This window comes from Carettochelys insculpta, chromosome 1 (genome assembly GCF_033958435.1).
Source record: "Carettochelys insculpta isolate YL-2023 chromosome 1, ASM3395843v1, whole genome shotgun sequence".
Classification (NCBI taxonomy): Eukaryota; Metazoa; Chordata; order Testudines; family Carettochelyidae; genus Carettochelys; species Carettochelys insculpta.
Window position 1 is genome coordinate 258,459,839 of NC_134137.1, and position 17,604 is coordinate 258,477,442.

The 17,604-nt window shown below is 44.5% G+C and overlaps 1 protein-coding gene across 8 annotated transcripts in view; it reads left to right on the forward strand.

Moving 5' to 3' along the window:
• The window catches only part of EPS8 (EGFR pathway substrate 8, signaling adaptor), a 237,387-nt gene that overhangs the window by 153,438 nt on the left and 66,345 nt on the right, over positions 1–17,604 (forward strand). For 7 of the 8 annotated variants that reach the window (XM_075005164.1, XM_075005154.1, XM_075005217.1 and 4 more), the window contains exons 4-5: positions 10,369–10,419; positions 12,481–12,548. In XM_075005164.1, coding sequence (XP_074861265.1) covers positions 10,369–10,419; positions 12,481–12,548 — 119 coding nt within the window. The remainder of the gene's footprint in view (positions 1–10,368; positions 10,420–12,480; positions 12,549–17,604) is intronic. The other variant, XM_075005210.1, reaches the window with a different exon arrangement.

Below are 17,604 nucleotides of genomic sequence, written 5' to 3' on the forward strand. Positions count from 1 at the left end.
AGTAATTATAATTGTGCTGCTGCTTCAGTGGTAGAAGTTAAATTGCTTGTGAATTTTCATATTGTTGAGTAATTAAGGCAAAGCACAGACTGGAAGGCTTTTAAAATTTACATTGTGTAATAATAAGCTCAAGAAGTCACAACCAGGTCAGGGGCCCACTAGAGCTAGGCATGCTACGGACACAAAAAATGCTTAATTTTTTTTGATTCATATATTTTTATATACATCAAGCCATAATTAACCAAAATGTCATATTCTTTAAAAAAAATAGTAACAACAACAACAACAATATCTTATCTGAACCACTATCTAGCCATGGAAAAGACTGATAAAGTTCCCATCTAAGTCGTAGCTTTTGAGAATGAGGCTTGATTCTAAAGCCAGTTCTGATGTTTCTGGAGCATAGTCAGACAGGGTTGGTTGAATGCACAAGCGACATCTCCTGTACAGTGCTCTCAGGTTCAAGTAGTTTGCCAGACCCTATTCTGAAAGGGACCGCTGCCATTAACCAAATGAGGATTGAAATATTTTGGCTTATCTCAAGTCCTTGGCTATAATAGCGGGCTCCATAGGTGGCCTGTGGTAAACAAGAGATCAGACCACCTAATGATCCCTTCTAGCCTTAAACTTGATTAAACTGTGAAATAAATGAAGGGTGGGAGACCGTGTTGTTATTTCTGTGCACCAGCCCCTATGTGGGGAGAGAGATGTGCACCTGTAAACCCTTTTCACTCCTTCCTAGGTTACTCAGGAGCAGGCAGCACTCAGTTGTATGTCTGTGCACCTGATGGGTTCAATAACAAAGGAGATCCTGAGTGTGCCAGTGGTGATGTTGGGTAGCTGGGATTCCCCTTTCCACTGCTGATTTCTAAAACTCTGTAAAATGGCGGTGCCTCCACCTGACTGACCCCTGTACACACTTGATGGTGTGCCTTGGAAACCCCAGGAAACTTATTTCAGTTGTTGTTATTTGGATTTAACTCCCAAACAACAATTATGAGTAGTATATGTCTAATAGATCACATAAGAATCAACACACACCTTTACTTAGCAACTTAAGGAGACAGGGTTACAGACTAAACATGAGTGAAATCAATTATCAATATACACAGAAGTGAATGAAACATAACTAGCGTGTACATTGCCATCAGTTCTCCCACCCCAGATTGTACCCTCTTTAGTTATCAAAGTTCCAGTTACTGGCTTGCGTTGGCATGCGGCTGTTGTTCACTGGATTGCAGACACCTTGAGGAGGGGTCTGTGTGTCAGTCCAGGCAAACCAACGAATGGACCAGCCCGTCTGATCTGGAGCTGGCCTCTGCAGCACTCTAACAGGCACAGATAAAGTTCCATCCCTGCCAGGTGTCTCATTAGCAGGCCGCAGCTCCCCAAAGCAGTTTCTCACTGGGAGAAAGCTTCACACTTGCCTTGAAGCAGTCTCCTCCATCAGCCTTAACTGTCCAACAACAGGAGACCAGCAGCTTCTTTTTCAGCCTCTCCAAAAAGGCGCCTTTCCTTCCCAAACCCTCATGGAAGGTATAGTCTCTGGAACCAGATTGCCACACACAGCAACAGCTAGAGTGGGGCCTACGCAACATGTACATTACCCTAGGACTGAATGTGTATTTCAAAGCTGTGGAACACTAGGCTTGAGTGTCTTGATTTGTCTCTGTGAGTTGACTGCTTCCTTATGGTTACAGAAAGCCTAACTAAACTCAACATCATGCCTCCTTGGCTTATCTGTCAGAAGGGCACCTGGGACCACTAAAGGTAAAATCATGACCCTTCGGCCACTTGAGCTCAAGAACATAATATATCTTAGTATGAAAGTAATAGCAGATTCATAGATGTCAATATGTGGTTTAGCCACAAGAGGGTGATGCAGAGACATGCAGTGGGGTGTCACAAGCATCTATTTGTCAGATTCCTCCTAAAAGTCTGGCAACGTGGTTGAGATCTGACAGTTACATTGGAGACCTGTAACAGAGAGGGTGCCATGCTAGTCTGTATACTATCAAACCAAAAAAGCAGTCAAATAGCACTTTAAAGACTAACAAAATAATTTATTTGGTGAGCTTTCATGGGGACAGACCCACTGCCTCACGAAAGCTCACCAAATAAATTATTTTGTTGGTCTTTAAAGTGCTACTTGACTGCTTTTTTGGTTTGATTAGATACCTGGCTTGTGTTCACAGCTCCACCTTAAGGGACATTGTGTAAATCCAAACTTGTCTCCTTTGTGAAACTCGTGAATGATAAGTATCAGAGAGGTAGCCATGTTAGTCTGTATCTTCGAGAACAACAAGTCCTGTGGCACCTTATAGACTAACAGATATTTTGGAGCATAAGCTATCATGGGCAAAGACCTGCTTCATCAGATGCATGAGTGGGGGGTGGGGTTTCACAGCGGTATTTAAAGAGTGGGGTCCCAGTAAAAGGGAGGGTTAGAGCTGACAAGGTCTATTCAGTCAGGGTGGAAATGGCCCATTATCAGTAGTACACATCAAGAGAGGAAAACAGAAGTCAGATCAGACGGGGGGATGTGGCCCATTGTCAGAATCTGATGTGCAGATGTTAACACGCAGGGCAGAGAAGCTGCTTTTGTAAGGGGCCAGCCACTCCCAGTCTCAGTTTATCCTTGGTTGATGGAGTCAAATTTGCAAATGAATTGCAGCTCAGATTTCTCTCCCCATTTGATTTTTGAAATTTCTTTGCTTTAGGACTGCTACTTTTAAATCTGCTACTGAGTGTCCAGGGAGATTGAAGTGTTCTCCCACAGGTTTCTGTACATAACCTTTCCTGATGTCTGATTTAAGTACATTTATTCTTTTACGTAAAGACTGTCCAGTTTGGCCAATGTAAATTGCAGTGGGGCATTGCTGGCACATGATGGCATATATTATATGAGTAGATGTACAGGTAAAGGAGCCCCTGATGGTATGGTTGATGTTAGGTCCTGTGATGATGTCACTGGTGTAGATATCAAAACAAAAAAGCAGTCCAGTAGCCCTTCAAAGACTAACAACATAATTTATTAGGTGATGAACTTTCGTGGGACAGACCCACTTCTTCAGACCATAGCCATACCAGAACAGACTCAATATTTAAGGCACAGAGAACCAAAAATAATAATCAAGGTTGACAAATCAGAAAAATATTATCAAGGTGAGCAAATCAGAGAGCAGAGGGGCAGGGTGAGGGGAGTCAAGAATTAGATAAAGCACAGTATGCAAAAGAGCCTCCATAATGAACTAGAAAATTGCTGTCCTGGTTCAAACTATGTGTTAATGTGTCGAATTTGAATGTAAAAGAGAGTTCAGCAGTCTCTGTTTCCAAACTGCTGTGAAAATTCCTCTTCAGTAAAACACAGACTTTCAGGTCATGTGAGCAGAGTTGTCAGCGAGGTGAATGGTGAATGACAGTTACCCCGTTAAAAGTGAAACATTGGGTCTTAGTAAGTGTTGCAAAGGCCATAAAAGTGTTAACAGTGGTCAGCTAGGACTAGAACTCTGTTTTTTCAGGCTGACAATGGAGTGTACTTTCCACTCAACTACAAGCCATAGGGTAAGGAAGTTCCTCTCTCTTTCTTGTTTGCTACCCCAGAGAAGGCTACACCTTTTCTCATCAACACAAGATTGTCTACAACAGGGGCAAAAATCGTAATGAATTCCAGTGAGCTGACAATGTTTAGGGAGTTTCCAAAGACGCGGATAATTGTAGACAAGGCTGCATGAGACGAATTATTACTATCCCATCTTAATCAGTGTTCTTATGTGTATTTGAGAAGATAGGAGCAGACAGGGGTTTAGCTAGATATTCAGATACTATGGTGATGAATAGAGTGTAAGCATCTGTCCAGACTAGATTAGTGACTCTCCTAGGCAGAGAGCCCACAATAAGTTAAATGTACAAACATTTTATTAGAACCAGTTTTTCTGCCTTGCCACATGATTTGACTTTTAAATCTATTCTTGAATTCTTTTGATGAGACTTCTTCAGTTGTGGAACATAATAAATGGCTTGACTTAAATCTGTTTCTTTTCCTTGGCATCATAAAAATATATTGTAGATAGCTATTGGCTTAAGCATTTCAGTTGGTTAATCCAATAGTGGTACTGGTACAAAAATGCATTTATACGAGCTTGGTGTTTGTGATATGAACATGATTTTTTGTAAAAGACTCTCTGATTAAATAAATGAACTTAGTGCTTTTGAAACCGATATTAATTCTATCTGGCTGTGCCTCGTGCAAAGCCTTAATAATTCTTTTCGTGCATGGAGTGATCTGATGAGATAGACCTGGGAAACAGGATGATTTAAAATGGAGAGTGAAAGTAGAAAGGGAAAAATGCTAACTTTCATTAAATCAACAGCTTCCATAGTTCATTTTTGAGCGTCTCCATGAGAGAGATTCTTATTTAAATATGTTACAATAGGCAGGCAAATGCGTCCGTGTTGCTATATGGATGTTGAAAAGATATTAATGAATATTAGTTAGACACTTTAATTTCAACATTTGGGTTTCATTCCAGCTGCACATCAGAGAATCACAAGTATTTAGTATTAGACAGAAAAACATTGTGGCCTGAGCCTAATTCACCCAAGGGTTCTGAAAGAACTCAAATGTGAAATTGCGGAGTTAACAACAGTGGTTTGTAACCTATCCTTTAAATCCGCTTTGGTACCCAATGACTGGAAGATGGCCAATATAACGCCAATATTTAAAAAAGGCTCCAGAGGAGACCCTGGCAATTATAGACCAATAAGTTTAACATCAGTACCAGGCAAATTAGTAGAAACACTAGTAAAGAATAAAATTGCAAGGCATGTAGAAGAGCACGAATTGTTGGGCAAAAGTCAGCATGGTTTCTGCAGAGGGAAGTCGTGTCTAACTAATCTATTAGAATTCTTTGAAGGGGTTAATAAACATGCGGACAAGGGGCACCCAGTGGACATAATATACCTAGATTTCCAGAAAGCCTTTGATACGGTCCCACACCAAAGGCTTTTATGTAAATTAGGTGGTCATGGGATAGGAGGAAAGATCCTTTCATGGATCGGGAATTGGTTAAAAGACAGAAAACAAAGGGTTGGAATAAATGGTAAATTTTCACAATGGAGGGGGGTGACTAGTGGTGTTCCGCAGGGGTCAGTCCTGGAACTGATCCTGTTCAACTTGTTCCATCAATGATCTAGAAAATGAGGTAAGCGGTGAGGTGGCAAAGTTTGCAGATGACACCAAGTTGTTCAGGACAGTCAAAACCAAAAGGGATTGCGAAGAACTACAAAAAGATCTCAGCAAACTGAGTGATTGGGCAGCAAAATGGCAAATGAAATTTAATGTAGGTAAGTGTAAGGTAATGCACATTGGAAAAAATAACCCAAATTACACGTACTACATGATGGGGTCAAATTTAGCTACGACAGATCAGGAAAGGGATCTTGGAGTTATAGTGGATAGTTCTCTGAAGACATCCACGCAGTGTGCAGCGGCAGTTAGTAAAGCAAATAGGATGTTAGGAATTATTAAAAAAGGGATAGATAATAAGACAAAAGATATCATACTTCCCCTATGTAAAACTATGGTACGCCCACATCTTGAGTACTGTGTGCAGATGTGGTCTCCTCACCTCAAAAAAGATATATTGGCATTAGAAAAGGTTCAGAAAAGGGCGACTAAGGTGATTAGGGGGTTTGGAACGGGTCCCATATGGGGAGAGGCTAGAGAGACTGGGACTTTTCAGTCTGGAAAAGAGGCGATTGAGGGGCGATATGATAGAGGTATATAAAATCATGAATTTACCTTTTCCCATAATACAAGAGCTAGAGGACACCAAATGAAATTGATGGGTAGTAGGTTCAAAACTAATAAAATGAAATTTTTCTTCACACAGCGCACAGTCAACCTGTGGAACTCCTTGCCAGAGGAGGCTGTGAAGGCCAGGACTCTATTAGGGTTTAAAAAAGAGCTTGATAAATTTTTGCAGGTTAGGTCCATAAATGGCTATTAGCCAGGGGTAAAGTATGGTGCCCTAGCCTTCAGTACAAGGGCAGGAGATGGATGGCAGGAGATAAATCACTTGATCATTGTCTTCTGTTCTCCTTCTCTGGGGCACCTGGCATTGGCCACTGTCGGCAGACAGGATACTGGGCTGGATGGACCTTTGGTCTGACCCAGTATGGCCGTTCTTATGTAATAATTATAGTAGTCAGTCGTTTAGAGCTGCTGTAAGAATTTCCAAAAGTAGATTTTTAGAAGGACAAAAAAATGTGAATCCAAGTTTTGTGCAACATATGACCAAATACCTGAAAGTTGTATTAACCCAGTTAGAAGCAGAAACATGGATAGAGTAATGTGTAATATTCATGTGCATTATATTTTGAAAATATAGGATGAAATTCACTTCTATCTGTGGGACCCCACAGATAATGAAACGTGGTTCTTTAATGAAATAATAAAATAATGAATGTGGTCCTTTAAGTCCTATTTTTGGCCATTGAAGTGGGACTTCGGTATTGCACAGTCTTTGTTCGTCCCCTCCCCACAGAGATTGATTTTTAACTCTGTTGCAATAGAATGTTAGTGTTAAAAACATACCAATATTTACTCGAACCAAACCAAATTTACCAGTTAGCTATTGCTTTTCTTGTTCTGTTTCATTAGTTGATCTTTGTCAGTGGCATGTGTAAGAAGAGAAGGACCACAGTTAGAAAATTATTTTGATTGTGCCAAATTTCCAGTCCATCACAAGCAGCATTAGTTTGGGTGTTTTATGAATACTTTTTACTGTGTGAAATACATGTCTGATAAAAATATCCCTTAAATATTCAGATACTTAATTCAAATGCCTGCAAAAGTTTTGGTAGATTTAGGTTAATGAAAAAGGAGAAATGATCTGTGTTTGTCAAAGGGCAGCAAATCCATATGTCTTGCAGAACAGCAAACATAATTTTACATCATGTGGTTCTACTGGCCTCAGGATTAGCTTCATGAGGAAGGAGGGTGATGCAGTAACCCAGTTTGGAGGTTACTGTAGGAAAAACAGTGATAAAACTATACAGTGAAAATTAATTCCTAACATTCACATATAACTCTATATAAGGTAATACAAAATAAAAGGCTTCCGTCAACAACAAGACTGTTTGTGACAGAAAATAGTTTGAACGATCCAGGACTTTGGAAAAAAAAGAAGAAAAAGTTGCTTCATATAGCATTTCACTGTTTTAGAGTAGGACGGGCTTCTGATGCCCAGAATAAAGAGCATGTTAGGAATTCCCAGGTGAGAGAAGTACAAAAGAGAATCTTGTGTATGTGTAGAAGTCTGACAATAGTGAAAGAGTGAGCAAAATTTTTATGTCCCTGCTATAAGCAGCACCTGCCCAATGTAATCTAAACCAATGGAAATTTTGGTTATGTTCATATAAAAAAACCTCTTCTGTCATATACAGATAGTCTCCAGCTTAGTCCCCTGGTCGTAACTCGATTTGGTCGTAAGTCAGAAATACCCTTATACCGTAATCCCTCGAGGTACGTGAGGGTTGCGTAAATCGGGAAGGGCTTGGGTTGGGGCCCTGGGAGGGGGGGCAGAGGAGTTAAGCCTGGGGTGGGTTAGGGTAGCAGGGTTGGTGGGAGGGTGCAGCTGAGCCAGGGCATGCAGGGAGTTGGACCCGGGCAGCAGGGGTTGGGGGTGGGGAATTGAGCCCAGCCAGGAGGTTGGAAGCAGGGATGGTGGGTAGAGGGGTTGGAGCTGGAGCCCTAGGCTTGGAGATTGGGAGCCCTGCACTCAGGTTGAAGCTGGAGCCCCACCTGCCAGAGAGTGTGAGCTGGGGCTGCGTGGGGGGTTGGGGCAGGTTGAATGGGGTGAAGCGGGGCAAAGGGGGGGGGTTAGCTGGGTGGAGCCTCATGTGCCTGCAGAGGCTGACAGCCAGAGTCCCATGTGTGCTGGCAGCTGACAGCCCAGCGCATGCTTGGGTGGGGGAGGCAGCTGGGGACTGGGGGGGTGGGTTGAGCTGGGTGGAGAGTGGATTGAACGGGGGTGAACTGGGGCAGGGGTGGGTTGAGCTGGTGGGGAGATAGAACCCTTGCTCACGCCGGCAGTGGCTGACAGCTAGAGCCTCAAGTGTGGGAGTGGGAGGGAGTTTGAGCTGGGTGGGGGGTTGCATGGGGGGTGCACCGGGTCGGGGTGGTTCAGTGGAGGGGGGCTGGGAGCTGGAGCTCCAGGCACAGGTTGAAGTTGGAGCCACAGGCAGAGGTTGAAGTCGGAGCCATGTGCGTGGGGGGTGAGCTGGGGCTGCAAGGGGGTTGAGCCAGAGGGGAGGGGTTGAATAGGGGTGCACCCGGGCAGGGTGCTTGAACGGGGGACAGGTTGGAGCCCCATGCATGCTAATCTGGGGCCACATGGGGGTTGGGAGGGTTGAGTGCAGGTTGGGTGGGGGTTGAGGCTGGGCTGTGTGGGTGGGTTGGAGCCGGGTCCATGGGGGCCAAAGGGGAGCCCTCCACCTGCAGCTGGAGTCCCGAGGTGGGGAAGGGTGGGCTGGAGGTTGGTCGTCAGTATGAATGGCCATAAGTCGTTGTGTTTTGTAAGTTGGGGACCACCTATACAAGAAAATAAGCTGCAGAATGTAAAAACTTTTATATAAAAGTGAATAATAATAATAATAATAATAATAATAATAATAATAATGGTAGTCCATTGATCCGATGATGACAAATCTATGCAGATCATCTGTTGTTGGTCTTATGGTGTGCCCTCTGGTGCCCTAACCCACCCCAGACTTAACTCCTCTCCCCCCACTCTTCCCCCCCGGGCCCCAACCCAAACCCTCCCCGATTTACGCAGTAACAGATTTCAACATTTTTAATGAGATGGATGAGCCTGAGACCCAGCAGCCAATACTGCTGCAACCTCTTATGACATTTCATACCTGCTCCCCACTTCGCACTGATGCAATAGTGAAAGGGTATAACATGGATAGGTTCTCAGTTCTGAGGCCCCTGCAAGGAGAGGAAGAGCTATTCTGCTGATTCATGCTAATTTGTTTTTTGGAAGCCAGATCGTATTGGACACATTAACATCAATCCAGACTATAAAACTTTTGTGTAGCCTTTTTAGTTCTTTGAAAGGAAATACAAACCAGGGTTATGGATCAAAGGGCATTTTGCAGGGAGAATTCCAAGCAGCAAGCAAAGCATAGGCTGAAATTGATGTTTCCTATTGAAGTTACTAATAAAGGAAGACCTCAGGAAGTGGGTTAATTCTGGCTACTAATCTCTGTCAGGAATGGAGACTCTGTCTGCTCATAAGCACTGTTTATAGCTTTCCTTCTGTCAATCCATCCTTAGCAGTCACTGAGAACTGGCTTTGATAAGCAGCTGATTTGCCCATGTTAAGGAAGGGAGTGAAGCTTCCGAATGTTGGTCTTCAAATGGATATTTGGAAAATATTACTCCTTTTGAAAGAGGAGTGCAAGTATAGACACAACCCTTGTGATACAACTTCAAGCTTTATACCTTTTCTTCTGAAATGTGTAATATATTGTTTTTCTAGCAGAACAGAAAACTGTCTGTGAGGTAGTCTCTGCAAAGTGACTGGCCTCCTAAATATTTTATGTAGAATGCCCCCTCATAATTCAGGTAGAGCGTGCTATCAGGCACTGCCAAGCATTATACTTATGCAGATATCTTAAAATGAGGACCAAACTCTAATTCGTCCGTGAAGAGTGAGTGATGAATACAGATATTTATAAATTCTGGTCACAGGTCTTTGATTTTCATAAAAAACTTATTGTTTGGCTCTGTTCTGAGTAGTGTGTGCCCAAACCAGTTGTTAGTTACTTTTTTATATATAACCATGTAAAACAATTATCTTTCTGGGGCTGAAAATATTTCATGCAGTATCTCGTTTACCAGGAATTCTGTGTTTGTCTGTTGGGTGAGGACAGGATCATTCCTCCAGCCATGTAATGCTTTTGGTGGTGCTATCTTGGTCCTATGATGCAGTCAGTGTAACCTCCATGCAAGCCAAAGTTTATTTAATTTATAGGTGTGTGTTTGTGCGCGTGCCCATTGTGTTTCTCAAACCTTACAGCAGATGTAAAATTTCTTGTCCCAGTTTAATTTGGTGAAAGCAAAACTGTTCATCTGTTTAACCTTCTATTTGACAAAGCCGTGTGGGTCACGTTTTCAGTGAATCAGAACGTATAATTGATTTTTTTTTTCCCCTACATGTCCCTTTCCTGCTTCACAACATATAATTATTCATTTACTGGTAGTAAGTTAAGACTGTTACGCTGCCATCTTTGGAATGGAAATAATTGTAGCTGTTGGGTTAAACCAGACATTGCTTTTTAATTCCCTTGTTTCATTAGGTACAGATGGACATTACTTCTTCAGATCATCATCCAAACAAAAAAAGAAAGGTAGCAAATAAAATAGAGAGAGTTTATTTAGTGTTCTGTGGTGTGTGTGTGGTTTTTTAACACATCTGAAAATATGTATTATGCTGCAAAAACAAAAATATTAGTAACGGTTAAATTAAGGCATTACATGTCAAGGACAATTTTGTTGGTGTTTCCAAGTAATTAAATAAGAGCAAATGACAGGGATTATTTTTAGAGTGTGCCCTTGAGCCATCCTAATGGCATCTTTTGGTAATCCACAGTAGGCTGGTATTTGGTTGATTGTACTGTGGACTAATTTCACTAAAGCAAACTGAGTAACTGCTGTAAATTAATTGCCCATGGGGTGGGGCGGGGTGGGATGGGGGTGGGGCGCTAATGCAGTCAGCCACACTGGTCTTCTGAGAAGAATGACAATAGGCTACTAAAGCTGCTCTGTAACTGACAACCTTATATGAGAGGCACAGAAATTATGAAGGTACTGTCTGCCAAATCTCACCTGCAAAGTAATTTCCCACTGAAGGTGAGGATACTTTGCTCATTACAGTGTAGGGGTCAGTAGGCGTGGTGGGGTTTAATAACTAATCTGAAATATCCATGTAAAGAAAGAGTTTGTGAAGGGTCTTTGTTTTACATTGGTCTAAGACCTCAGTGGGGCATCCGTCTCTTCTGCTTATACAGTCTTCCCTAAACATCTATACAGTTTGTAGTGCCTAAGATCTCAAATACCTCCTCCTCACCTCAAACCTACCTTCATTTTTATTGCCTTGAAGAAATTATTTGCTGTTGTTGGCCCTTGGAGACTGTTACTACAATTGCATTCTTTGTTTTTGACAAACGCGCCCACCAGTTGTGTCTCTGGTGAAGTTGACATTGTGGACATATCAGTTTTTCTCTTCATGAAACCCAGTTCATCAGAGTGTTCATTTATTTCATTTTAAGGCACAAAAAATAGAGATACTGAAAACTAACTCCAGCAAACCTTATCTCATTAAGTCTCTTATTGACTTCACTTGGAGCTTTGCCCGAAAAAGGAAAGCAAGAGTAGGGCCTTCAGTAACTGATTAAAGGTTCCACATATTGCATTGTGAATTTTTGTGTACAAAATTAAGTTGAGACATTTTCTTCAGTGATTTTTGACATTGTAATATGTAGTATTTTTCCCACTGGCATTAAATAGACCCCAGGTGATATTTCTGATTTTGCAGCATTATATAACTGTCAGAAGGCTTTAAGATGTTTTTGGTAGAATAATTCAGTGTGGCAGTTCTGTACTGCATCTTCTGCATTTGTCCTTTCTCAGCCTATTTCTACATTAGTAATTTATTTATTTTGAATATTTCAGAAGAAAGAAAGAGGCAAATCAGATTTGTGTGTGTTTAAAAATAATTTCTAAATAATTGTTTCACATGCTAATATTTCAGATTTTGGTTTGGATTTTTTTCTTTGCTAATTCCTGTGGCTTTATTTAGATATATTTATGTATAACAAGGCACACTTGGTTTCAGAGTACATTAATGCATATGTGAAAAGTGCCAAGCCCATTGTGCTAGCTACATATGTGGGAAGTCAGTTATTTTATTTTCAAACATCACAAGATATTATTTTCAAACAATACTTACAAAGCCAATAATCTGCTGTATAGTGAGCTGTGCTGAGTCTAGCTTTTTGTTCATGTGCTTCTAACTTTTACATGGTATTGTTCATTTGATGACCTAGATTCCCTCTAATTTTTCCATCCATGTGTGGAATAAATTTTGTGCTCTGAGGCATGTACAGATGTGCACCGCCAGTTGAAGCACATGCTGCCTGCTGTGCGTGAATTACTACTCGGTTGGGTGACATTTGAATCACTCCCGGGCAGCTGCCTAAATGCTCGGCTTACAGGGAATATTGGTGGCTTATCTTGTGCTCAGGGGTACAATATGGGGAAGGTTTTTCCTTTTGAGTATGATAAGTAACAGCTTTTTCTGGTTTTGTATAAAAATATTCTGGGGTACCTATAAAACAGTTGTGAAAGATAAAGGTTTAGCACAATCTAGAAGCAGGTGAATAATTAGTCTCTCAATTATTATTTTTTAGAGCAAAGAAAGCATTATGCACGGGACAGTGTCAGCAGCATATCCGAAACATCACAGTATCATGTGGAGGTAAGACAGAGATTTCCAACTGGGAAAATAGCACAAGCCTTGACACAAGTTCTAGGGCAAAATGCACAGCCTAGTTTAGTCTTCCTAATACAGCTCTACATAATATGCAATAATTTGTTTTCCCCAAGCAGCGTATGTAGAGTTGAAGACATGTATATCATCAAAAATATTTGGTTAGGCAAATGTCACTTCTAGTACAATATGCATTTGATTATGTCTTGGATCCTGCAGCGAGACCACAATGAGCTGCAACTGCGTCATATTTTATGAGCAAAGCAGAGTTGCCTTAAGTTACTATTTGGCAGCGGGAAGAGATGTGTCTATGCAGAATATAGCTGCCTCAGGAAAATAAGCTTTCTTGGGTAAAGACCCACAAAAAGCTTATGCTCCAATATATCTGTTAGTCTATAAGGTGCCAGAGGACTTCTTGTTGTTTTTTGCGGATACAGACTAACACAGCTACCCCTATGATGCCTGCCTCAGGAAGTGATACTTATAATACAATAGGTGATCCACCTATTGCGTCTGTTGCCTTCTAGTCCTCGGGCAGAGCGTTGAGATGCTCTGTGTCAGTGAAGCTCCGTGTTGGGTGGTATGAAAAATGGAGGCTTTGATAAGATGCCATCATCATCAGAGAGCTCTGTCAGAGAAGACCATTTAAAGTATAAGGCATTGTATTAAAGCGTTGTTCTGAGATGACAGTACACATTCTGTTGTGTAACCAAGCATCACCATTGTGGGACTAAATTAGGTCCTGTCAATGCCATAAATTCACAGTTCCTCAATGTTCAGCTTTAAATTCAGAACCTACATATGTTGTTATATGCTTGATAGTTCTAAGCATCATCTCATATTCTATTGCTTCACAGTCTGCTTGCAAAGAAATGCTTATGTTACTTCTTTATGCAGTGTGATTTTCACCCATGGGTGCTGGAACTAGGGGTGTGGAGCATGCTGCATCATCCCCTGAATTGAAGGGATTTCCTTTATATAAGATTTACAGTTTGGTTCAGTGACTCCCAGCATCCCGTTATAAAAATTATTACAGCACCCCTGATTTTACCTACCTCAGAAATGAAAGTTAGGTGTTGGTATTCTGTTGGCATAAAGATCACTGCTTATAATTGGAATGTAAACATTTCCATGTGAACAATAAATACAATCTCATTACTAAATTTTCATTCTGCCTTTCAATTTGTTTAAATTCCTTTCATCTCTTTGTTCATGTTGTTTGGTCGTATGCAACTGCCCTATACATTGTCTTGGTTACACAGTTAATAGGTTTATTGTTCTTCCTCGAGTGTCCCCGTGGGTGCTCCACGATAGGTGTCAGGCTCGCCCCGGCGCCGCAGATGGGATCTTTCCAGCAGTTTCTGCCGGACCGCGCATGCGCCGGTGCGTGCCGCTCCCTTGCGTGGTCCCCGCCAGTTCCTTCTTAACCGCCATTGGCTGCAGACAGAATCTGCTCAGGCTGCGGCCAGAGTCAGCGTATTTAATGTTTTAAGTATTTTTAGAGTTTCTTTTCAGTCTTTCAGTCTTTAAGTTAGCTTGTTGTTTTTCTTATTGAAAAAAAAAAAAGAGTATATAAAAGCCTTAGTAACAAGAGGAGCAGCGGAGGCCCGGGGACGTAAGGCCATTAGGCCTCCTGCCGCGGCAGGCTGGGTCCGAGAGGGGAGCAAGCACAGAGAAGGTGCTAAGTACCCTATTAACAACTCAAAGACTCACCGCAATGTCCTCTTCAGGATTCAAGAAGTGTGAGTCATGCCGCGAAGCTATGCCGGCCTCCGATGGGCACAGTCAGTGTATTAGGTGCCTGGGGGAATCTCACTTCACCCAAAAATGCTCCTTCTGCACAAAGCTCACAGCTAGAGCAAGGAAGGACAGAGAAATGCGGCTAAAAATGCTGCTCTTTGACAAGGCCCTCCAGCCAGACGTGCCGGAGCGGCCCCAACAAGAGGGACCCGCAGGGGCCCATAAAAGGAAGGCGGCTTCCCTCACCCCATCAGTGCAAAAACGGAGGAAGCTCTCGCCAACCTGATCCCTGCCGGCAGCCACAGCGAGTGGGACGGGTGCAGCACATAGCCCCCAGCCGCAATCACAGACGAGCGGCAGCGGCGTGGAAGCGCACATGGCAGAGGCTGAGCCTCCGATAATCAAGCAGCCGGCCCGCACCGTGGGCAGAGCGGCGGCCAGGCAAGCGCTGGAACCGACGGCACTGCAGCTGGCGGCACAGACCCCCGGGGTGCCAACGGTGCAGAGCTCGCAGGCACGCAGCCTGCAGGCGACGGGGGAGACCACCCGCGCGGCACCGCAGCGAAGCGTGCCGAGCGCGGCGCCGACAGCGGGGCCGAGATCCCCAGCGCGGAAAGGGGCGGAGTCACCCCCACAGGGGAGGGGAAAGGCAGCAGAGAGAACCTGGCACCGCAGCCCTTCTCCAGACAGGGCTGCAGGGCTGCTCTCTCTAAGCCCTCCCCTTATGCTGCGAACTCCAACAAGGAGGCAGGGGTCTCCCCCAGTCTACCCTGAGCCTCCCTCCCTGTTCCTCCAGCCAGCGTCACCATGGCTCGGGCCACCCTTGCCTTTTCTGGGATTTGACCCCCTGGAGTACTATCACAAATCAGTCTCACCATTGTCTCAATCACCCAGACGATCTCGCTCCCTCGGACTCCGGGGGTATGCGCCTCGAGAGTGGTCCAGGTCTCCATCCCAGGAACTGTGCCCGTGTTGCCATGGTCGCACCTATCATGCGGGGCATAGACACCATAGGCATACCCCCAGGGACAGATCCCCTCAGACGGTTCACTATCCCCGAGGGCAATCGCGGACGGGGACGGAAATGCAAATATCCCAGGGGGAGTTGATTCTGGAACCCCGAGATTTCCCCTCGCAAGCCTCCAGCGAGAAGATGTATCACCGTCAACAGGACCCAGAGGGATCCAGAGAGGCTTACCTTAGTGGTTCCTCTCTATCCTCCCCCGATGAGGCTACGGCCCCAGGGGACGTCCACCCCCCGGACGATCTCAAACAGTTCGAAGAGCTGTTTAAAAGGGTGGCCTTAACGCAAGGCATCCAAACAGCAGAGGTGCAGGAGAGAAGCACCATAAGCTTCTCAAAAACCTGAGACCTCCGGCCTCTTCCAAAATAGCTATTCCGCTTGACGAAGCAATTATGGAGTCCGCTACCACGATATGGCAGACCCCTGCGTCCGCTCCTCCTATAAACAAGAGAGCGGATAAGAAATACTTCGTCCCAGCGAAGGACATGGAGTTCCTGTTCAGTCACCCACAACCAAATTCTCTGGTGGTGGAATCGTCTCAACAGAGGTTGAAAACTTCTCAGCACAAGACAGGGGGAACGGACAAAGATGCCAACAAGCCAGAGTTATTCGGCAGAAAGGTCTACTCCTCCTCTATCCTACTGTTGAGAGTGGCAAATTATGCAGCACACCTAGCGAACCATAACTTCGACAATTACTCCAGGCTGACTTCCCTCATGGACTCGCTTCCAGAGTATAAGAAGCTGGTGCTGAAGGCCATCGTGCAGGAAGGCTGCGCAGCCTCGAGGACAGGAGTTCAGATCGCCCTGGACATAGCAGATACGGCAGCACGCTCAACAGCTACGGCAGTGGTCATGCGCAGTGAATCCTGGCTTCAGACATCGGGTATCCCGAGGGATCTGCAGGCGAAGATCTTTGATCTCCCCTTTGACACACAGAAGTTGTTTGCTGAATCAACTGATTCGGTCCTTCATTCCAGTAAGGATTCAAGGGCTACTCTCAGAACCTTGGGGATTTATACCCCTCCATACAGGAAGAAAAAGTATTACCCTCAGCAAAGACGATACCCATATCAACCCCCGCGTGCTCACTACCAAAGGGGCTACGAGCAAGGGCGGCATCAACAGCACCAACGGTACAGAACTCCCAGGCGACGTTCCCAACAGAGCCGTGCATCTTCGGGGCAGGGCCAAAGGCAACAAGTTTGACGGACAGATCGAGGGCTGCACTATCACTACCATCACGCAATGTCATCCAAAGCTAATGTTCCATCATCGCCTCCGACCATTCTACACCCAGTGGCAAAAGATCACCACAGACAAATGGGTACTGGAGATCATAGCCACGGGTTACGCGATCCCCTTCCAGTTGCTCCCACCGCCACGACCTCCACCCAGGCCCCATCTAAAGGACGCCTGCCACGAAGCGAGACTCAAGCTGGAGGTGGACCATCTTATGCTTATAGGGGCAGTGGAAAGAGTGCCGGAGCAACTCCAAGGGAAAGGGTTCTATTCAAGATACTTCCTTACAGAGAAAAAAACAGGAGGCTGGAGGCCCATCCTTGATCTTCGAGGCCTCAATCGGTACTTGCTCAAACAACGCTTTCAGATGATCACAGTCACCTCTATACTTACGGCACTGGACGATGGAGATTGGTTCGCAGCCCTTGACTTACAAGACGCGTATTTCCATATAACAATCCACCCGGCTCACAGACGTTTTCTCTGGTTTATGGTCGGCAAAGAACATTTCCAGTACAAGGTTCTCCTCGGCCCCCAGAGTGTTTACCAAGACCCTGGCAGTGGTGTCAGCCTACCTGCACAGACAGGGGGTGTTTATATTCCCATATCTGGACGACTGCCTACTGAAAGGGGCCTCGAAGGAAGAGGTACTACGCATGATACGCATTACAGCAGGCACGTTCTCTTCGCTGGGCCTGGTCATCAACCTGGCGAAGTCAAAGATCGACCCCACACAGGACATAGAGTTCATAGGGGCACGCATAAACTCCATCACAGCAAGGATTTATCTACCAGATGCCCGCTTTCGCGCCATTGGTTCCCTCGTACAAGTCATCACCTTCAGCCCCACGGTGCTGGTTCTAACGTGCTTACAGCTGCTGGGCCATATGGCAGCAGCAATGTTCATAGTACAGAACGCCAGATTGCATATGCGCAGCATGCAACGCTGGCTGGCGAGCATCTACAAACCAGCAGCACACACCGTCCGCAGGGTGGTGTCGCCCACGACAGAGGTGCGCAAATCCCTGCAATTGTGGGT